This window comes from Dicentrarchus labrax, unplaced genomic scaffold (assembly GCF_905237075.1).
Source record: "Dicentrarchus labrax unplaced genomic scaffold, dlabrax2021, whole genome shotgun sequence".
NCBI classification, from domain to species: Eukaryota; Metazoa; Chordata; class Actinopteri; family Moronidae; genus Dicentrarchus; species Dicentrarchus labrax.
The window spans coordinates 19,242,835-19,266,182 of record NW_026136723.1 but is presented as its reverse complement, the minus strand read 5'-3'; the positions used below and the strand labels follow the sequence as shown (position 1 = coordinate 19,266,182).

Sequence of the window (23,348 nt, the reverse complement as noted above, 5' to 3'; positions counted from 1 at the left end):
ATATAGTGTATGCCTTTAGGCCGTGTAGTCTCTTCGTACTCTGTGTAAGTTCTTGCTTGTTAGTTAAACAGACAAAGAAAAAGGTCAAAAACTTGGTGTAAACATGTGTCTGTAAATAATGGGCAATAGAAGTAAATGTTTTGTTCAGAATAATAAATAATAAAATCATTACAATTTGTTGTCTTTCTAATACAAAAGCACAGTTTTTCACTGTATTAGTTCAACATTAACAAACAAGATGACAAGGTGGTGGCATGTAAACAGATTTTCCATAAAAAGTATTTGTAAATGAAAATGTTTTAATTATTTAAATTGGGCAAGTATCTAATTTATATTAGTTAATTATAAAGACAAACAATCCATAACTACAGACTCAAAAGGAAAAAAACAAAAGACTGCCGAGAAAAAAATACAGAGTCAAAGAAAGAAAAATTAGTTTACACAATTTATGAATTCACAAATTAGCATGAATGATTAATGTGTTGGATTTCGTGGTAGCCAGTGGTGTAGATGCAGACTAAAATGACTTAAATGAGGTGCTCATGAATTACTCATTCGTGAGCACAAATTATTAAAGCTGCAGTAGGTAATTTTTATAGAAATAATTTTTTGTCATATTTTCTGAAACTTTCACTATATCCTGACAACAGTACACGAGACAGATAATCTGTGAAGAAATCAGGTTCCTCTGGCTCCTCCTGGAGGAATAATAACGATTATTATTAATGATAATGGTATTTACAAGTATCCACCGGGCCTGAACGAAATCAACCAATCACAGCTGAGAAAGAGCCTCATTCCCAGGGCGTCAAATACAGACGGTTTTGTACGGAAACCAATTTCCGCCAATGAGTTAGTATCTCAAAATAATTAGAAAGTTTCTCTATATTTTGACTTAGTATCTCAAAACAATGACTTAGTATAACTAAAAATTTCAATATGGCAAAAAGTTATTTTTATAAAAGTTATTTTAAAAGGGCTCGAATTGTTAAATCAAGGTCACAAGTTATAAGATTAAGAGCACAAATTACTAATTCAAGACCGTTAGTTTTTTTTTTTTAGTTAACCTCTCCGACCGTTGGGACCGTTGGGACCGTCGACGGGAACTACGGAATGACGTCACATTCGACAAAAGGCGTGCGTAGCTCAGTGACGTTTTCGGGCCGTGGGAATAGACGCGGAGTGATACCTCCTCACTGTTTCCTCCTCTGTGGTGGAAGAATGGATTTGAGCACCTGGGCACACCTGCCGGGTTATTTATTACTCATCCTGTAAGAGAAACAACTAACTAACAAGCAAGTGGGGGTCGCTTCTTACACACACACAAAGTTACGGACTGTTTCCGTTCATGTGACCGGAGTAAAAACTAGGTAGGTTGAATTTATTTTTCTTTCTGTTCGAGTATCGCAGTCGTAAATACGGAGTTGCCAAACAAGTTTTAGCTTTAGCTCGAAACTGCATTCCTCCTCAGCGCTCTGCACCAGGCCTTATTAGCTACAGCTCAATGTATATACAGGTGTGTGTGTGTGTGTGTGTGTGTGTGTGTGTGTGTGTGTGTGTGTGTGTGTGTGTGTTTGGGTGGGGGGAGATCTTCACTTGTCACACTGTTGGTACACAAAGGTTGTTTTTTTGAAAGTGGAAATCTAACAGTGTTGCAGCTCAGACTCTGTGTAACAAGCTGGAGGTGTTTTTTTTCTCAGCAGCTATAAAGTGAAGCATTGTGTGGCATTAATATAGGACACAGACACTGAGGAGGAAATACAGTTCAAAGTTCAATGTTTCCTGCAATAACATCACATCTCTCCACAAACACTGACTGAACCAAACAAATCCAGCCTTCATCCCACAGTCACACAACAACACATCAACACATCAACTCCATGTTAAAGCTGTGTCAGCTGCTGTTGTTGCAGTCCGCTGTATGCAGCTGGACAGGCAAAGTCCAGGTTGTTTCGTAGGTTTTCAATGAACAGGAGTGTTTATATCGCTTGTTACTCACTTTATAGCTGAAATCTATCAGTGTTTTCTGTTAATAATTGGCTTTACAGATATCACTAAGTTGGGTTTGGCGCAGTTGGGTGTTTATCAAGATGTGATATTCTTCAGTATTCAGAACTACAAGTAAAGTTTATGTGATATTCTTCAGTATTCAGAACTACAAGTAAAGTTTAGCTCTGATTAAAGTAAGATTTGTGTAGGGTTGTTGGTCTGAACGCAGTGTGCTTTAATAAATAGACTAATTTAATAATATGGATGTTTTACTTATTGTTGACATTACAGTTTAAGGTGTTGGAGAGACGTCAGTGTTGGTATTTTAAACTAATGGGGGTGAAAGGTGCACCAGCTGGCCTGGGTCATGTATTGTAATGTGTAGTACTTTGTGTACTTTGTTTTATTGTCTTTTTGCTGTGTTTTGTATCTCTGATTTGTATTTATTGAACTGCAGTGCAGAGTACACGACTCATTTCCCCACATGGACATAAGAGTTGACTAATTAATCAAAATTAATCTGCAAACATGTTGATAAGTTATTCCTTTAAGTTTTATTTTGAAGCAAAAATGCCACAATTTTCATCTCAGATGTGAAGTTTTCTACAGTTTTTAGGTCTCTTTGGGTTTTGAACTGGACAAAACAAGCACTTTTTTAAGAAGTTATATAGACCAAACAATCAGCTGGTTAAAGTATTCATCAAATTAATCGATAATGAAGCAAACCGTTAGTCACGGCTGTAAAGTATATTCCTTTCTATTTCAGTATATGATTTAGACTTTATTAACAGTGGTGAAATAAGGAGAAGATGCCATATTGCCAAACTCAACTCAAACTTGCTCTTTACACCATGTTGGCATGTGAAGGAACAAGGTGCGCCATACAGGGCGACACACCCGTGATAAACAGTGAACTTTGATGTTTTTGTGAAGCTGAAGGCAGATTAACTTCTACTAAACGTTTTTTTTAACCTCACAGGGAATTCAACAAATGACCTAAAATGACTTTTTGTAACTTGAAGAAGCTTTGCTAACTTCACGGCACAACCGGAATTAACTGAAAAGAGAGAAAATTGAATTTAAAAACTCAAGAATGTCGGCCGTAGATAAATTAATCTCAGAAGAGGAGGTGGCACCTTCACCTGCTGGTCCAACTGCAGAGCCACAAACAGCAGGAAGTAAACAGACACAAGAGAGCAACAGCACAGAGGAAAGAAGGGAGATTACAGACAACGAAGAGGAAGAAGAGGAAAAAGAAGAGGAGGAAGAGGAAGCAATTAGCTCTGCTCATCTGGAGCCCAGCACTCTGCCGTGGCCCGGAGACAAAGACAAGAGGCCTCAGACGGACAGCGATGATGGAGTCTGGTCAGAGAAGAGAGCTTCGGATCCTGAAGAGAGAGACACGGGGATCAGTGGAGTAAGCCAGGACCTGTCGGAGGAGCAGAGCCAGGCGGGGAGCGACAGGAAGAGCAAATGGAGGGAGAGCATGCCTGAGGGCGAGCGGTGGAGGGACGATGAGCTCGAGGTGCAGCGGAACAGTAAAGGGGACGGCTCACTGGCAGATGATGAAGATGAAGATGATGATGAGGAGGAAGGAGATTCGAATTGGATGTCAGAGAAAGCAGCTCTGGGTTTTACTCCTCGAGTCACGATTGTGCGTCCGTCCAGCAAAGAGCTTCCCGAGGAGAGCAGGCTCTTCATAGAGGACGACAAGAAGGAGGCGCAGATGGAGCCCGACTCCACGGGGCCGTTTTACCCAGAGTGGACAGAACCGGACGACAAGTACTGTGAGTATTAGACACAGGCTGAACTGCACCTGGGTCCATGTTTATTGAGAATTACTGTCAAGGAGCAGTTATTCGAGTGAGTGTGAGACATAAGACACACTTACCTAATGACAGTGAAGTGGAGGAGTAACATTTATGTTTCCTCTGAGCAGAAACGGCCAGTTAAAGACATAAATATACATCTGCACATTGTCTATTGTTAAAGAAAGTCCCTACATTTTACTTACTGATGTTATTCTAAGTGTATTTTTATTTGTGTGGAACCTGTGAAATTATACAGTGCTCCCTCCACCCTATTATATAATACCACCACCAAGAAGGTCCTGGTTTCATTGATAGAAACTTATGATTTAAATCACAGTCACAATAGTCGTTTAGCTTTAACCATAACTGTGGATTTTGCACATTTTAGCCCATTAATTACAAATCTCTTCCAATATAAGTTATTACCCACCTTGCAGGCAGCTGTTAGTTTACATTCAGTCTAGTATAATATTAAAAGCAACTCATGCACTCTTAATTGATCATGCATGAGTTATAGATATGGTAATGCAGCTGAAACCCTGATGGTGCATTCAAGTGCTTGTGGTAAACCCAAAGTCCCAACATTACATTTTTTTCCTAGAAACAACCAAATTGGAAGGATCTTTTTCACTGTGTTTATGTCTGTTTACTGTTTGAGTTTCTGTCAATACAACTTGTTTTTTTAATGCTTTTTGGCAGCTAAAGCTTAAACGTGAGATGTTGGAGCTTCTTTAAACACACCAATAAGAGTTTTCAAATCAATCCCTTCTAGCAACTGCGTTGGTCTTTTTATTTTTTTACAGAAGACATTTGGTATGAAAAGCACAGGTGCAAATACAATAATAATGAAGACAGGATGGTATTATTCACACTGGATCGCTGTCACTGTCACGGCTTACTGGGACACATAAATAGAGCGGCGCCATTGTTAACGTTATTAGTAACACCTGTGTATTTCCTGTTATGACAAGTCAACATGTGAAAAAGGCCGATTACCACATGGCACGACGACGTCACACCCAGGCTAGCCACTAACTTCTGTACCTCTCATCTGTCCTTCCGAAGAAATGAAATGTGTTTCTTTCCATCCTCTACGACAAACTGGCATAATGCATACAGAGAATTTGCGGTTCATGATTGGTACCTTAAACCCCACCAGACCACCCCAAGCATCAGATTTCTTAAATCCCTTAATCCTTTGTTAGTAACTATTTAGTAATTTCCTGCCCAAATATCCTCTGTCAACTACTATTAAATAAAATGAAAGCCAATTTTGAGTAGGATTATCATTAAGACAGATGCTCACAAACGACTCTGTCATTGTGATTTCAGGACACACAATCTCCTGTGCTGTGGATTTATTAATTTATTTAATATCGTCATTAAGTATAATTATGCAAAATGAACAGGTCACATATCAGATTGCTGAGCACATTTTCATTCAGTAAATGTAAGTCACGGCACACTGAGCCTTGTAGCGCACTGTAATGATCTCTCCTTAATGAGATATAATTACGCGTCTTGAGATGATTCATGCTATGAGTTCAGTCCCAGTCTCACGCTCTTTGTCTCGCTGTCACAGTCCTGTCCCAATAAAGACATTTATAGATATGATAGTGATTTTCCACACCTTTTCCCTTTTCCAGACCTGTGTGACAGCCTGTGTGGCGAGAGACTTAAGGTGGCTCTGGCGACAGTGGCCGCAGCGATCCTTTTCCCTCTCCTGGTGTGGGGAGGTTACGCCCTTCTTCCCTTTGACTCGCCGCAGCTGGAGAGCACCCCTCTTAGGGTTGTGTATACGCTACGCTGCTCCTTCTTCGCCATCATACCCATCCTGTTCGGTAAGACCTCCAGTATGTTTGTGTGTTGAGTTTATTATACATGGAGAAAAAAAACTTTTAATGTACTTAAACCAGGTAATATTGACCCTCGTGTTCCCGCAGGTGTGGTGGTGCAGGGCGTGGCCCGGCTGCGTTACAGCGTCCTGAAGCCCCTCTATCAGAGTAAACTGGTGAACAGAGAGGTGGCGGTGCACTGGCACTACGTCAACGAATCTCTGGCCCTCTTCCTCTTCTTCTTCCTGCAGCTCACTGTCATGGCAACCTACATCAGCCAAGACCTGGTGAAGCTGGTGCCGCTGCTCACCATCATATTTGTCTTTGGCAGGTATGTGTGCAGACTGTCGTACACGCTGTTTAAACGTTTAGGATCCAAACCACAGACGGAAGAATGTGTTGTTTTGCTTATCAAATGTCTGCTGAATTATATTTTATTGCTGCATTTTATCATCATAGAGTTTCCTTACTTTACACAGGAGTCAGTAGAGGCCACACTTACCAGACATGTCAGTTTATGTGAAAGCAATAAACTGAGTCAGATTAAAATATTTAATATTTAATATGGGGGGCCGCCCTGGTAGCTCACCTGGTAGAGCTGGTGCCCCCACATACCGGAGCTGAGTCCTTGCTGCAGCGGCCATGGGTTTGATCTGTGGCCCTTTGCTGTGTATCATCTCTCTCTCTCTCTCTCTCTCTCTCTCTCTCTCTCTCTCTCTCTCTCTCTCTCTCTCTCTCTCTCTCTCTCTCTTAACTCCCTGTATGTAAGGAAAGGGCAAACGTCAACAAGACTATCATGAGTAGGAATGAGGAAGAAATCCCTAAATCAACGCAATCATGATCCTGTTCAGTTTGTCAGTTAAATGAATAAGTCGAGGCCAAAAACATGAAGCTTTCCAACTAGTTTCCAACATGTAAAGCATTGTCGTTCTGTAGTTTCAGTCGTTCATTTCTATCAGTAATAAAACTTTACATACTCAGCATGCTTGAAATACACAGACGTGACGCTGCAGGCACGGCAGCACCACTGACTGTGAGTGGGAGTTAAATTGTAGATAAATGTTTAACTTATTGCTCAGTTGGTCTGTGTTAATTTCCGTTGCCTTTCAGCTGCTTCCTGTTCTGACTTTCAGCTGTTGGTATGCAAAGTAGTGCGAGCCAAAAAGAAAAGGATTCAGGCGGTTTCACAGCATATCACAGTCTTATTTTTGCGTGATTGGGCCAATAGTTGCTTATTTTACTATGAAACACACAATATAAAAACAATTAAAGTTGTTGTGAATTTAGTTGAGTAAGTTGGTGTTCGTAAGAAGCGTTGCAGTTAATAGGGCTTCCCTCTCAATACACACACACAGAGCTTACCCCTACTGTAGCGCTCTTCACAGCAAAAACTGTATTTATTATAAAATTCTGACTACTGTGGGCTCTGAAAAACAATTCTCAAACACATTACGAGGGGAAATTTAGAATGAGTATAAAAAAAAAGAGCATCTATTGAGTTATTAATCCAGATCCTTTGAGTCATCAAGCACTTGACACAAAAAAGGATGAAAGGCATGAAGGAGCTAAGCCGCCTAATGTTCCTGCTGAAAAGAGAGAGTGGGAGTACGAGATAATGTGGGTAGTGATCAGATCTTTTTAGTCCGTATTTATCCAAATCAAGCTGATTATAAGTTTTACATCAAACAGAAAGATCTAAGTCTGACTGCATCCATCTCGTCTGCGTGTGTAACCGATGATTCGTGTTGTTTTCAGGCTGATCTACTGGCTCTGCCTCTCTCTGGGCGGCAGCAGCATCAGGGCCCTCGGCTTCGGCCTCTCCTTCCTCCCCATACTGGTGATGCTGGGCGTCAACCTGTACTACGTCTGCTCATCGCTCGGACAAGGGTCGGTTTTCGACGTGGCACCGCCCACAACAGCTCCTCCTCCCAAGCAGCGCTGGTGGGGTTAAAGGGCCGACGTCCGTTAAGGCGGTGAGGAGTTCGGAGACAAAAAACTGCAACACCTTTTTTTTTTATATATCACGACACAACACGTTATTTTTGATGTCCTTTTTTAAAGTTGTAATCCTTAAGATTTCAGCCCTGGTTGATTTGGTGACACCAGTGGTTACCACGGTAACAGCAAGTGTAGTTAGTACTACAGCAAACACTCCTTGAGCAGCAGAAATACAACAAAGGTATACCGTCTAATAGCTTACTGTGTTCTGCACTATAAAAACACAAAATTGTTGTTGTTGTTTTGTAGCAGTCAGTGCTAACCGCGATGACAAACACTGTGCGTGCCACAATAAAAGCCACACATGATTCTCCAGGTGAACACTTTTAATGTGAAGCAGCTGTAGGAAATGTTTGCATTAGCAGTAACTTAAGACAGCTCTCATAACGGTGTAAAGAGAGAGAACAGTGAACAGTTCAGCTGTTATCAGGGAGATAAAATGTCATATGATCACATGCGTCATTTCCTGTGAATCCCTCGTGTTTATGAAGGCGGCGGACTCTGCCACTACCAATAAAAACCACTATATAGAGAGGTAATCAATAAATGGAAATCCAACTTAATGACTATTGTAGAACATAACATTTTTTTATCAAACATTTGATTTCATGAAAATCTCAAGGATTACAACTTTCTGTTCTTAATTTTGTTCACAAAGATATCAATAACATGAGGCAGGTTGTGGGTAAATCTGTAGTTTGAATCTTCCTCTCTGTATTAAAATAAATGCAGAAATCCAACAATATTTACATGGTAGTTAAAAAAAGTGGAAAAAGTTTACGCCAACAAAGCTCTTATCTGCATGCACATTAAAACTCTAAAAAGAGCTCTTCCTTAGACCACCTTGCTGTACAGTCTGTATGTTTTTTTTTTTATTTTACTGATCATCCAGTACAAATCTTTAAACAGCCGGCACCTTCTGTCCATCTTGAGCTGATAAAATCCAGTTTTGAGGCTTCATCCAGTGTTTGGATGTGATGCAAAATGGAGACAGAAGTAAAACTTCAGTTTCAGGGTATTATTTTTATATGAATTATTAACATTAAGTTGTTTTTAGGAATTTTCCCATTTTTATTGTTGTCACAGAGTTTGTTACTAATGGAGATCTTAAAACTTTTTATATATATAACTGTTAAATTAATCTTTGTTTTATTGATCAAAAGCTTTTTCTTTACTGTTTATAGCAGCATTAGTTGTTGGGCTATTTATGGATAGTCTCTTGGCTTTATTTTGAAGGATCTTGTTTTCAGTGTATTTAAAGTAAATCTGCTAAATATTTGGGACTTTGAGTGAGTTCAATAAAGCTTTATTAATAAATATGATACTCAACATTGTGCAGCAGCTGATTATTCAACTCTTTTACTGATTTCAGCCAAGAAAAATCTTTATTATTAAATTAAAAAGTTCAGATTACAAGTTGAAAATCTGTGATCATGATTCATGAGACAAGTTTCAACAAGAACAAACAGTCGTGTCCAAAATCAAAACCTGAAAAATGCTGTCCGTCCTGAACAACAATAGTTGTGGGCAAACTGCAGGTTTTATTTCCCCGGGAGGAAAAAGAAACTGCTGTCTCATGGTTGAAGTTGACAGACGAGGAAAAACAAACACCACAAAAATGTTGCGTCAAAATAAAGAGTGAAATATTAAACTCTGTCAGTCGACTTTCACACAGCGAGGATCCACTCACGGTTATGGGTAGGCCTCCACTCTGTTAACCCCTTAGTACTATAAAAAAGTTACATGATTATGAACATTTTGTGTGTGTTTTCGGTCATTATAGTCATTTTTGAAAAAGTAAAGTAAAATGCACAGCATTGAGTGTACACCTGAAATTAAGAATATAAAGATTAAATGTGAGACAGAAAAAGAGAAATTGTGATACGAATATGTGAAGATTCAAATCGGTGAGATGAAAAATAAATCGTGGTATCAAGACGTCAATTTAACTTCACAGAAGGAAATATGCATTGTTTTGCACAGTTTGTACCCCAACTCAGAAATAAAAAAGGATTCTATAATTTGATATAGAAAAAATATTTTGTAGATTTTTGTCTGAGAAAATCCTTTTTCAGTCAGAATTTGTCTTCAATCTCATTTTGGGAAAAAATGGGACAATCGTGAATTGTTAACGTAGTTTCTTGCCACTAAATCCTACACATTGGTCCTTTTAGGGGTTAAAATCACCAGATATTGATAAACATTAACACCTTCTTCATCACCATTTTTCTCCTTGAACACTGAACACAAGTGATGCTCCGTCACAGATCAACCTACCTAAAAGTGTATAAAATACTTAATTCAATTCAGTTTTATTTGTATAGCACCAATTCATAACAAAAGTTATCTCAGGACACTTTATAAAGTAGATCTAGACCGTGCTCCTTATAAAATACCACAACAGTAGACACTTTGTATATTTTTCCAATAAAATATTTACATCTGCCTTTCAATGCAGGGCTTTAACTTTATAAAGGAGTATTTTTACAAAGTGATATTTATGTGAGTTCCCTGAATACTTCCTCAATCAATGTTTAGACCAAATGAGGGACGTCGGTCTTATTTAGAATACTGTTGTTGCTGTGCACCTGTCTGTCTGTCTGTCTGTCTGTCTCTCTCTCTCTCTCTCTCTCTCTCTCTTTCTTTCTTTCTTTCTTTCTTTCTTTCTTTCTTTCTTTCTCACCCCAACTGGTCGAGACAGACGACCACCCACCTAGAGCCGGAGGATCTGTCCTAGGTTTCTGCCTTTTAACAGGCAGTTTTTCCTTGCCCTTGTCGCCAAGTGCTTGCTCATGGTGGTACTGTTGGGTCTCTGTAATTAATGTTTTAAAGAGTTCGGTCTAGACCTGCTCTATTTGAAAAGTGTCCTGAGATAACTTCTGTTATGAATTGGCGCTATACAAATAAAATTGAATTGAATTGAATTGAATTGAATTATTCTGTTAGTTACGTCCCAGTATTTCAGCTTCCCCTGCTCACTCGATATCAAACGTCTACCATCTTAAGACCTGTTGTAACCTGTGCAAGAATTCCAGTGAACTTCTCTACCTGAACAAACACTTCACTCAAATTTAGGAAACGAGTCGGGTACAGAGCTGTAGCCTCTAACCTCCTGTGTGTGCTGACTACTTTTCCAAGCTGTAATCAAACGGAAACAGATAAAAGTATAATTCTGAGCACAGAGTGAAATAAATAGAAACATTTTCTTCAAAAATCAATAAAAGCAACAGAAGAAATGACCCAGAATATGAACTTTCACACTTATTTGATTGCCACTCTAAATTATCTGCCTCTTTATATTGATAAGCTTGGTTTACATTTTGTACTTGCGTTGTTTATGTCTACAAATAGACAATAATCTATAACTGTATATATACGTTTAAATGTTTACCTAGGGCAGAGAGTTGAAAGAGTTACTTTAAAAATAATAATCTGATACTGTTTCTAATTACTTACCTTTAAAAAAAACGTAGTCAGTGACCTTATCCAAGTATCATGTTAAAGTAACCTAACTAGATTACTTTGTTACTTTTGGATCACCTCAACACTAAATATACAAACAAAGACACGAGAAAAGAAATATCAAAAACGGATTAAATTGTTATCCTGCCAATAATCCCAATTTTTACTAAATGTAGCTATGGCTGATTACATATTTTTTCTGTTGTTGTAATGCATTACAGTTACCTTTTTTCTGTATCCTGACTATTTAACTCTGTTACATGTAATCTGTTACTCCCCAAGCCTGACAGAGAGACACACACATTAAAGGACATTTTTACAGTACTTAGGTAGAATTTTTAGGAACTTTTCCAGTTGCTATTACACTACTAACAGGAGGAAATATGGTACTTTTTGTGTTTCTAATACATGTATTAGACAGCTGGAGAAGTAATTACTCTGCAGATGAATTAACTTCATCATTATCAATTCATCTACCCAGCAGTATATAAAGTAGTTGAACAACAGTAAAATAATACTTACACAATAATGCATCAGTAATAATAATAATGTATGTATTAGGGCTGCAACTATTGGTAATCATCAATTAATCTGTCCTTTATTTTCTTGAGAGATTACTTGGTCCATAAAATGTGAGAAATATAGTTAAAGAAAAATCATAATTTAGTGACGTCTCGAAGTAGGAACTTTTTTTTTTATGATATTAAACTAAAACGTTTGTTTTATTCAAACAACAGTCAAAAACCCAGACAACTGAACTCTTAAATATTATTAATTATGATTAATTATCAGAATAGTTGCCAATTAATGTTTTGTTATTTAAGATCTGTTATTTATATAATATTATAAAACTCTCAGGGGACTGTTTAAAGTAATTTTACTGTTGATACATTGAGTGAATTTTCTTACCAATCCTTCTGTATTTGTTCTAAGTAATCTAGTATTTTTGTATTTTACTGTTGCTACTAAAAAACATATTGAAGTGACTGAAGGTGGGATTTCTTTTATTGCTGTAGCTTTAAATTATTGTTTAATCTCTGTTGATTCGCTCACACAGTTGCTGTTTACCTCACAGAGGTCACGAGAGATCAGCTAAATTTAGCCGTCTAGTTATCACCGAATGTGTGAAATGAAGCTTCATCGCACGTGTTTGAAACTGTGACAATGAGCCGAGGATTAAGAGAGGAAACAGGAAGAGGACTGAGTTTAGAGAGATTTCACTTAAAACAAATGTTTCTGATTGGGGACTTTAGTCTTTTATCTGAATTATTTTTAGAGGCTCTTTGTTACACAGTAAACAGTTCAGAAAATAAACCAGACTCAAGTTCATTTCACTCAGTTTGTCTATTTAATATATAAAATACGGTAAAACATACGCAAAAAGGGTAAGGTCTCAAGGGACTTGGATACTTTGGTACAACAAACACTTTTTTGTAAAAGCGGTATAGAATTTCAATAACATATCAGTGCATACTTTGTATATGAAAATATACACAAATTGTATATCATTCTCAAAAAAACAACAAAAAGAAATATTTTCTTTACAACAAAAACCCAAAGCAGACTAGCTCAACACAATATATTAGCTATAAATTTCATCTTTAGTATTTCATATGCTACATTATTCTGAGTTGTTTTAAAACTCATTTGTGATGCATGTCCTTTATCATTACTGTACGTAACATAAGTTTTGTTGTTACCTGTATCCCATGCATTTACATTTTTCAAATTTCATGAATTACTAATTTCAGTTGTTTCCCGCTTTTATAAATATATTCTATATCTTAATTAAAATTGCAGCATTTAACTGGTATTTCCTTCATTGCATTTGCTAATACCACAATAACTGATCGTGCAATTTTCAGCAAGTTGTTTAAAAAAAGGAAACCAGTACTATATGTTTATGATAAGGAAGATAAAATAAGAGAGAAAATAACAGTTGACTATCCTACACAAAATAGCAATAAAATAAAAGCTCCATAATAATATCATCATAATAATAGACAATGGAACTGTCACCAGCACAAATTAATCCAAAAATAGTGAGATTCTAAAAAACATTGTACACAACGGGTAACAGGGGTGCAGGTTTTCATTTCTCATATAGATTGTCTCGTGACTACACTGCTAGATTGGACAGAGAACCTTTTTGTACATGAACAAACCTGCGTGAAGCAGGATGCTGAAGCCAATCGGTGTGGTGTCACATTTCAGTCAACCATCAGCGCCCGCAATCGCAAAGTTTCCAAGGAAATGAGTTGTCCTTGTTTTGTTTTAAAAATGGAAATGACTGTGTGGTAAAAGCAGGAGATTGTTAGCTCTGTCTGAAGGCTGGTACTGCTCAAGAGTTGGATCTTTAAAAAAGGAATATTTCAACATTATTGGAAAATACGCTTATTTGCTTTTCTCATGAAAGTTAGATAAGATTAATACCGCTCTCATAACGCTACAGTGAGCAGCTGGTTAGCTTAGCATAGACTGGAGCAAACACTTAAAGCTAATTAACACCTTTATATCGGGTTTATAGTCTTAAAATGACTCATAAACTTTATGCTGCATTCACCCAATGTGTGAAGAACATGAAAACATCATTTTTCCGACCAGGTTTCCACATTATACCAAGATAGTTACCCCCCATTGTTAGCCTTGTAGTCACATCATTTTAATAGCCTGAATTAAAAAAATACTTGAATCCCTTTATTAACTCATGGATTATTGATTGTGTGAGTGTTGTGAATGTCATGGTGACTTTTCACCCTTATTGTTAACAGTTTGACACTTCTTGTAGTTCTTTTTTTAAATGAACAATAACCAAAGTGGGTTTCAATTCAACTGTCTGTAACTTTTCAATTTGAGCATAGAAAACCTGAGCGGAAACACTTCAACTTAAAAGTGCAATTTAATTCTGATGTATATGAAACGTGATTCACTTCTCATTCAAGCTTCCTCTCCACTGAGGAGATGAAACATTGCGGCGAGAGAAAACATCAGATTAGTGTGGAGCGATAAGGAGGCTGTAGTATTTCTCTAATTAACAAATACTGTACATCATGTTGTTTTATTTTAGCATCTCATTGTGCAGTCTTCTTCTGAAATGATTTAATAGCACCAACTCCAAGTATTTGCATAACAGTATTGAATGGAAATGCACATTAATTCACTTTCTTATGCTGATTTTCTCTAAAATGTACTAAAATGTAACTTTGGATGGAGAAGATGGTCGATTGTTACAGTCTAAATGAGAAACGCGGCATTATAGGTGAGCTGCAGGGGTTCTGACCTCTTGCAAAGTTAGCAAATAAGTGAGTTTCCCAAAATGAAGAACTATTCCTCTTAATGGTTTAAGGGACAAATCGTCTTAAAAGTGTTGGATGTTAAATTGTTTAGGGATGACTGACAGAAGAAAACAATACTAACCTAAAGAGTGAAAAGCTAACCACCATACTGTCAATGAGGGACGGAAAAAAAAAATAAAAAAAAAAATCACCTGATCATGTAGAAACATCAACAACACTGGTGGGAAATACCACACAGCACAAGGATGTTTTTTCCGGACACTCGCCACAAACCCACAGTGTCGGTGGTTTCACACTGTGCTGTGGGCTGCGACTAAACGCACCAAACGACACCAAGTCGTTAAAGCAGCACAACAACAGTCTGAACTTTGAGCATCGTCTTAAGAAAAAAGAAAAACAAAGAAAAAAAGGTCAAGCGATCAGGAGAAACCTTATATAAACAACCTGCGTATACTCATACACAAACTTGAAATGGTTCAGACAAAACAAATTTGTACTAGAAAACATACAATTGAACAACAAACACAGCACTTGTTAGCCAATTTCTTGACTTGATTTCAAAAGTGAAAAGAAGGCATAATCTGTGTCTGTTAATGTGGAAAAGACTTTACATGATTCTGTCAATCAAAATATGTGTCAAAGATGTGCATTTTATCTCTTAACTACACTATAAGTGAATGGCAGTGTCCTAATCCTTTCATGGTAAGGTGGTTATGGACAGGTTTTACTTTGATCGTGGGTTTTTAAAAATGTGTGGTAGGAGAATATGATGACACCACAACCAAGCAGGCCTCTGTGAGTGAGGGACAGAAAGTGCACACACCATCAACACTAGCATAAAATAGGTTTACTGAAACGTGTCCGATCCACCAGCACTACCTAGTGTGGCGAAACCCCTGCACCGTAGCTCGAAACATATCAAATTCACACTCATATATGCAAACAGATCCACTGAGAATCAACACATTGCTTGTTTTTAGGGATACCTAGCAAAGTCTATGCAAATATATTCATATGTACATACACGTCGTTGAAGCTGAAAAGCTATTTTTACTTTGTCGCCAACTGAAGCGGTAGAAATATAGAAAATGTCTTTTTTCCTTTCACTGTTTGAAACACGGCAAAGAGCTAAGGAGAGCTAGAGAGAGCTAAAGAGGACATCAAAGCTTTTGTATAAGGAGTGATTTTTATACAAAGTCAGAATTCCTACTTCTGGACAACTAACGGACCTTCAAAACAGATTTTTTTTTCCAAAATACCAACAGATAAAGAACACTTGGACTGAAAGAACCAAATACTTCCCTACCCAAAAAAAAAAAAGCCACCAGCTCAAAAAAACTCATACTATGCATTTAACTGGATGGCATCTACTCCTGGTTAATAAGCTGAGTGACTGGCTGGATTTTTGGGCGCAAACAATGTCCATCCAAGTTCCAGAGGAGATGAGGTGAGACAGGACGGGGAGGAGCACCCAGTCTGAGGAGAGAGCGGCGGCGAATTCAAAGCCTGAAAAGCATCAACAGTTTCAAGTTCTGTGACAGTGCGAGTGATAATTCGTCAGTGTCCCTGCACCGTGTGCGAGAGGCATTTGGCATTTTTTTGTTGTTGATGAGAGGTTGATATTGGCACTCTGGCAAGGTCCTCGACTCCACAGCCACAGAGTGCCACCTGAGGGCTGTTAGGCTGAGGTTGGTAAATGTGGCAGCGAAAAGAACCATCCATGGTGAAGTATCCTTACCTAGAAGACCCCGTTTGAGTCTGTTTTCTCAGTGCCAGATAGATGCTCAGTCCTCAAACTTGTCCAAATTAAGTTATATCCAAAAGTGCAGTTTGGAAGTGACTTATGGAAGAATGGACAGCGCACAATCCAAACAACGTTGGATTTCAAAAGAGCAGGAAGTGGTGAGTCATATGGCAGAAGTCCCATAATGCCGACAAGCCACCAATCACATTGTGAACAATGTAGCAGAGCTCGATGTAAATACATGAAGGTTATGCAGAAACCATGTGAAAGATAAATGTTTTTTATGGTTTCAGATTGCAAAAAAGGTTTAACACCTCATTTCTACCAAAAGAAATTACTATACGGGAGTCCATTCAAGCAAGAAGGCTTTAAAAATCTACTGTCCCTCTATATTCAAGGGCCTACCAGGGACAAAATATCCAGCTGAACACTAAGCCATCCTCTCCTCACTCAGAGCGTGATCCCCCAAAGGATTTTACATTTTTTTATGTTTTTTTGGCAAAGCCTCAAAAGTCTGGGTGACGCAGCAGAGTTGTATAATTTTGGACAGAGGCAGATGTGTGATGCTAGTGTCACATGGCAGTGGGGTTTGGGGCAGTGGGGGGTTAAGGATGAGTGTGGGTGTGTGTTGTGGGTTTTTAAGTGTCACCAAAACTTTGCTGTGGGTGCAGAGAGATGTGGACAGTGACTCTATGTGACCCACGCGTCTAATCTCATGCGCTTGATGTTTCCTCCCTCCTGCTCTGGTTCATTCGACGCCCTGAGGAGCTCGGCCGAGGGGCTGAAGTCGGGTGGCACGGACCGGCCGGAGGGGCCGCCGCTTCCTGTAGCACCGCCACCGCCGCCTCCACCTCCGCCACCAGCTGTGCCGGTGTCGTCACGATCGCTGCCTTCGAAGGAGCTGGCGTTGCTGCTTACGCTGTCCGCAGGCGAGCGGCCAGTTGGGGGCTCCAGGCACAGCAGGGAGCCGGGGTACTGTGGCGGTGCGGTCAGGATGGCTCCCCCTGAGGTCGAGGACGGCGTGGTAGAAGATGGCGGAGGGCAAGGGGTGCTGCGATCCCGCCCGGGCGACACAGGCTCCGATTTGATGCTCACGCTGGAGTTTGTGTTGACGGTCAGCATGGCGCCTTGAGGTAAATGGGTCACAGGCCTGAGAACAGGGTCACAAAGGACAGAGAGAGGAAGACAACAGAAGATAAGGGACAGAACAAAGAGGAAAGGCAAGAAAGAAAAACATACAAATTAGCTACTTGACAAAGGCATACGAGAAACTGGAAGGTCACTTGAGTCAAGACAAAAACCCACATTACAAGGCACAGCACCAACAGGGAAAAGCCACACTCGATTATTCAATAATCCAATCAATTCTGAGCCTTCAAAGCAGAAGTAACACCCCCAGTGCTCCCTAAAGATCAACAAAACAGCCCAGGAAGCATGAAATGATTGGTGTGACAGGGTGGTTCGCAGTGAGGCAGCTATGATGTGAAGAAACTAGATGACAAACAGAAAATAATCTCGGGTTAGAGAACATGGTGGAAACCGGAACTACGTCTCTTTCCTGTTTGACTGCAGACAGCACCAGACATGCTTAAGGGGGAGCCAGCCAAAAGCGCACAGACACACAGGAAAAAGGAAGTGTGATACAGTACCGGCCCAACCACTCATCTCTACCCAAGAGCAGGTTGGACGGAGAGCCAACACTGTGGGGAGAAAACAAAATGTTGGAGCCCAAACCAAAGGGAAGAGGTGGATTAGAAGGCATGTGTGGAGAAAAGTGTGAAACATTATTGCGAGCAAAGGTTTCTTCAACAACAGCAATAATGTTAATAATGACTGAGCATCAGAAACACAAAGACCCTAATCTGCTGAATTTTTCTTCAAGCACACATAAAAATCCAGACATGAAAATCTTGTTTTCTGATCAACAAACGGTGCATGGAGTATTTCCACAAAAAATAAATGTATAAATCAGGACGGTGACGCAAGATTGCACTTTTGCCTTACTACAGAGTGTGTACGGTGGCCCTTTAAGGACAAAAATGCATACAAGAGTGAATGCAAAATCATGAATATCTTTTCCAGGCTTTTCTCGCCTTAGTAAAATACTTTCATGGTTAAATAAGTATTATTTATATCAGGAGAAATTTGCCCTAAAGACTGCAAATGACAGCAAAATGCATTGTTTCTATATTCTGGAGTACTCTTTATGTTTGTGCTTTTGCCTTTTGTATGCATTTTGACTCCTTGGCTTCTACTCCCGTATGTGTTTTGTCTTTAGAGGCCACCATATTTGTGGGTTTTCCAGGGCTGTAGCAGAAAGTAGGAGGCAACACAGTAAGTGAGTAAATTGTCTTGTTTGATTTCCCTAAACTGTTGTTAGTGGTTCATCAATCACAGAAACTCAGGTAATAGCATGCAGTTTATATTAATAGTTGTAAACTATTACAACTTATTGGATAACTTGCATCAAAATCTCTACTACAACTTTAATTTGCTAAATAAAAAGAAACTTAACACAATAAAGTGCTTATTTGTAAAAAAAAAAAAAAAAAAGTAATGAGTAAACTATAGTAGCTTTACAAAGATGAGCTTTACAAAGATGGAGAACATTTAGGCTGCTTACTCAAGTAAACTGGTTTTGAGTTGTTTACCATTATAACCCGGAATAACTAGAATTACTATAATATTACTGTGTGGTGTCAACCAGAGATAGACCGACTGTTGGATCCAATATTCAGCATTTTTCATCTGATGGCTGATAAAATAAATTAATTTATTTAAAAATTCTAAAAACACTATCTGATTAGTTACATGTCACAAGTAGTTATTTATAAAATCATGTTTTATAAGATTATGTTAAAAAAAGTTCTCTCAAGCAGGATTTTATTATTTTTCAAGTATATTTTGATGGTAACACTTTTGTACTCAAGATTTTAAATAAAGAACTTTCAGCATCAAAATATATAAAAAAGTAAAAGTGCAGAATGATTGAAGTGCAAAGTAATGAGTAAATAAAGTTAGCAAATAAATAATAAATGTACCACTTTATTCTATTTTTTTTACACTTAAGCCTTTAATGTTTACTTCCAAATATTGGTTATCAGGTTCCTTGATTACTAATAATTGCCATCTGTATTGGCCCAAAAACAAACATATCGGTCGATCCCTAGTGTCTACTATGATTTGCAAAGACAAATGCAGTGGACTTTAAGCCAAGTCCAAGTCTATTTACTATTTGTTCAAATCAAATATTAAAATTTTATCTACTGTGTGCCATATCTGTTATCTTAAAAAGCCTAACTATTAACAGCCCTACCTGAAAATGTAGCACAATTAATAAAAACCTTCTTATTTTTAAGGGTAATTAATAATTTATGGCTACCTTAATGGCAACACATACTGTATGTAGTTTTCTTTTAGATAACAGCCATTCATATGCAAAGTGGACTACAAACACCCCCCTACAGACAAGGTCATGACATTTCACACACGCACACACTAGCAGTGGCTGTTCACCTCAGATTGGCAGCCAGACTGGACACCTGGCTAGACAGCTCGCTGCTCTGTTTGTCCACGCCCCACATGCTGTGGACAAGAGGAGAGAACACACTTCAAGAATCTGGTGCTCATGCTACCAAAAAAAACAAACCCGGACCCTGCAGCATTCAGCTCTCGCAGCTCCTGTCCTCTAATCAGATACAGAGGCTTCTCAGCATCCTTCTTTATTAAATCTTGATATAAAACCTTATATAAAGGGAGAAAAAGGTGAAAAATATGTTCTCATTTCTAGGAAATACCCACATAATGTATCCACACAGCAACCTACATTAAAATCCAGTAAAATTATTGAACACTGCAGGCAGAAACGTTCACCTTCACAAAAATAAGTTTAGATTTCATTCTGGCTTTATCATCAATCATCATGAGTGTATTTAACTGAACAAAGATTTATTTACAGTAACTGAAAGCAAAAAGATCAACAGACACTACTAAGTGTCTACGTGTTTCTCCCAAATATGAGGATTATTTACATTATTAAAATTAAAATTAAAAACTATGTATCACTGTCTAAACTCTCATGAAATTCATTGTATAACATATAGTTTGTATTCCTTAGCCCAGATTAAGAATATCTGACCTGATTTTGCTCACAATGGTACATTATGTTTGCAAGATGTTTTCCCTGATGTGTGTGAGTTTGAACTGAAAGGAGCCTGACTGCCAGAACAGGCCACACTACAATAAAATGAGCACACTTAGTCCAGCAGTACGGAAGTTCAGTGGAAGTCACGTTTTGACACCGTTTACATTAATTACTTCCTTCAATTATTTAGTATGCACTGAGATAAAATGCTGCTGTTCTTTATTTCAATCTCTCTGAATTGTTTTATGTATATATAAATATATATATATATATATATATATAATATATATATTAGAATTTAGACGGGAGAATAAAAAAACTAGTCAAGAAATGTAAAAAATAATGATAGTAAAAAGTGGATTTATCATTATATGGACACACTAGTACAATTACTCTGATATTGATTTGAGTTTAAAACTACTTTTTGTTCCTTCTTTTCCATATTTATAAACAAATAAAGATTAGCTTAATTAATGGTCAATAAAATATGTATTCATGTTTTATAGATCAGCTATAAGCCATTAATAAGTACTACTTTTGGTTTGCTAGGTTGAAAAATATCTCTTCCTGGAAAGTTATTGAGAGCAAGTCATTAATAAAAGATGTTGAGTTACTTTGAGAAACAGTTTCCTCTTTCCAAACACTACACAATGTTTCATACTGCTGAAATGTATCAACTCCAGAAAACTGAATACCAGATATTCAGACTGATGTTATGAAGAGATGGTGAGATGCTGGTGAGAGACCAATTCACTAAAAAGGAATGTGAATTGCTTGCATATAAAAAGGTCATGGTATGGATATCATGCAAGCTGACTGGCAAGGTCAGTAATAAAGTATTTCAGTATTAAGAGGGTTATCAGTAGACTGAGAGCTTTTACCAGAAATATGTCAGCTGCCGCCGCCGCCATCATCATCATCATCATCATCATCCCTGAGGCTGGATGTGAGTGATGGAGATTTTTAGAAAAAGACGCAGCGCCGATGAGAAAATGAAGAAAAGACTTACACCAAGTTGCTCAGTGATGCAAGATTAAGTTGTTGTTGCTGCTGGTGTTGCTGTTGTTGTTGTTGTTGTTGCTGCGGTTGCTGGGAAACAGCCTGCTGCTGTTGCCATGTGGATACACTGGTTGGCAACAAGCCGCCAGGTGATGCCAGAGCATGTAAAGCAGTGATGTCTGCACTGGTCAGCTGGTACTCTGAGAGAGAGGACAAAGGATTAAAAATCACCTTCTCTTCTTTTCATTCACTATATTTTTAATCAGTTTTTTTATTTGTTTTGTTCTATTTTCACCAAACCTTAAAATAATATATCCAGCATTTTTTTTTGTTTTTAACACCTGCCTCCTGTCGCTTTCTCGCTCAACACAAACATTTTTGGTCCTGGAGCTGTTTAGTTCACCTGTGTTGTACGCTGTGGGCATGGCGGAGAAGGGCAGCCCCTGTGCCAGGAGGCTCGGTGTGGCCACAGAGACCACCGGTGTGGTGAGGGTTTGAGCCACCTGAGCTCCTGCTGCCAGCCGCTGGGCGTTCTGCCAGAAGAGCACACAGACATGTTAGTCACAGCAGGAACAAGGAACCAACTTTCACACGTGGCCTCAAGCTAAAAAAAAAAAATAAAAAGACTTATTTTAATAATGTAAATTCTGACATGCTCGGAATGACGATGTGCGTATGGCTGGATTCATAATGATGTACTGAGTCAAGTAAATCTCAAAGTCAAGTGGATTTACTATCAAGAGGTTCTTGATGACGTGCATCAAAAACAGTTTCCTTGTTTTGAGTGTGCCATAAACAGACAAATTACATTAAAGGCAATTTATTCAGCTGTCAGGTGTAATTATGTATTACAGTGGTGTTTCTTTAAGTAGCTTTTCAGGCTATTTATGCCTTTGTTAGACAGTAACAGTGAAGACATGGCAGGAAATTAGAGGAGAGAGAATAACATGCAATTAAGGTTCTCGGCCAGACACGAAACGAGGATATTGCCGTTCATGGTCAATGCCAGGACACTGTGGGTTTATTTATTTAAATAGTTATTTTAGCGGTGTGAGTTTATTTTTAAGACTTAAAAATAAGTAATTAAAGCACATTTAAAAACACATTTAACTTTATGTATCATATTGTGAAAGTGTCATATTTGCTACTTACGTTGGCTTCTTTTATCTGTAATCTTTAATTATTCGAAAATTTTGAATGATTTCACATTAAATGCAGGAGGTCTTTTTTTCATATATACAACTATATAATACTTTCTGGGGCTGCACCTAACTATTATTTTCCTTATCAGTTAATCTGCCAATTATCCTCTTGATGAATTAATACTTGCTTGGTCTATAAAATGTCTAAAAACACTGTCACAAGGTCTCAAAACCTATGTTGACTTATTCAAATACCTTGTTCTGTTCTACTAACAGTCCCTAACTTATAGTTGTTCAGTTTACTATCACAGGAGAAAAACAATAAATATTCATATTTAAGAAGCTGGAACCAATGAACTTTCTGAAGAATGATTATTCAATTCACTGACTAATCATTTGTATACTATTTTTTTTAGAATTATAACCAGAATAAACATACAGAGTCTTAGTGCAGTAAATAATCACAGTTGAGTCGTCCGTGCAGATTAAAACAAGCACTGGAAGTTATCTGCAACTTATCTGCAACTTATCTGCAACTTATCTGCAACTTATCTGCAACTTATCTGCAACTTATCTGCAACTTGTGACCCAGACCTTGTTTGACTTTGAACTGAATGTGCAGCTCATCTCATGTTTCTCCAGTGGATGTCACTAAAGGTCTTACAGTATGTGGCTTCGGTGCACTTCACAGCGGTTAACTGTGCCTTTTATGTTACAATCATTCACTTTTAGAGAGGGCTAACAGGGTACAAACCTGGTGCTCGCTCAGTTTGTACATTAAGTCAGACATTTAAATGACAAACTATTCAGTGTTTTGACAACACGGGAGCAGCAGACATCCTGCTAGACCTGTGAAACTGCTACCATAAGGTTTTATTATTATGTACCTGAGCTGAAAGACACGAATCTCTATGGTTGCACAACACTC

The 23,348-nt window shown here is 38.2% G+C and overlaps 2 protein-coding genes across 6 annotated transcripts in view; one reads left to right on the top strand and one right to left on the bottom strand.

Annotated features, from left to right (window-relative positions):
- The first annotated feature begins 1,184 nt into the window (after positions 1-1,184).
- On the top strand, positions 1,185-8,962 carry LOC127358358 (transmembrane protein 79). Its single transcript, XM_051391374.1, has 5 exons — positions 1,185-1,370; positions 2,969-3,776; positions 5,447-5,641; positions 5,744-5,966; positions 7,391-8,962. Exons 2-5 carry the CDS (start codon positions 3,083-3,085, stop codon positions 7,584-7,586), a joined length of 1,308 nt encoding a protein of 435 aa, XP_051247334.1. The 5' UTR covers positions 1,185-1,370; positions 2,969-3,082; the 3' UTR covers positions 7,587-8,962.
- Positions 8,963-12,420: 3,458 nt separating this feature from the next.
- The window catches only part of LOC127358355 (myocyte-specific enhancer factor 2D homolog), a 30,964-nt gene continuing 20,036 nt past the window's right edge, over positions 12,421-23,348 (bottom strand). For 2 of the 5 annotated variants that reach the window (XM_051391368.1, XM_051391369.1), the window contains 5 exons: positions 21,682-21,811; positions 21,289-21,478; positions 19,652-19,720; positions 17,785-17,835; positions 12,421-17,285 (listed from right to left, as the gene is read on the bottom strand). In XM_051391368.1, the coding sequence (XP_051247328.1) occupies positions 16,826-17,285; positions 17,785-17,835; positions 19,652-19,720; positions 21,289-21,478; positions 21,682-21,811 (900 nt within the window). In that variant the 3' untranslated portion in view covers positions 12,421-16,825. The remainder of the gene's footprint in view (positions 17,286-17,784; positions 17,836-19,651; positions 19,721-21,288; positions 21,479-21,681; positions 21,812-23,348) is intronic. The other 3 variants (XM_051391371.1, XM_051391372.1, XM_051391370.1) reach the window with 2 other exon arrangements.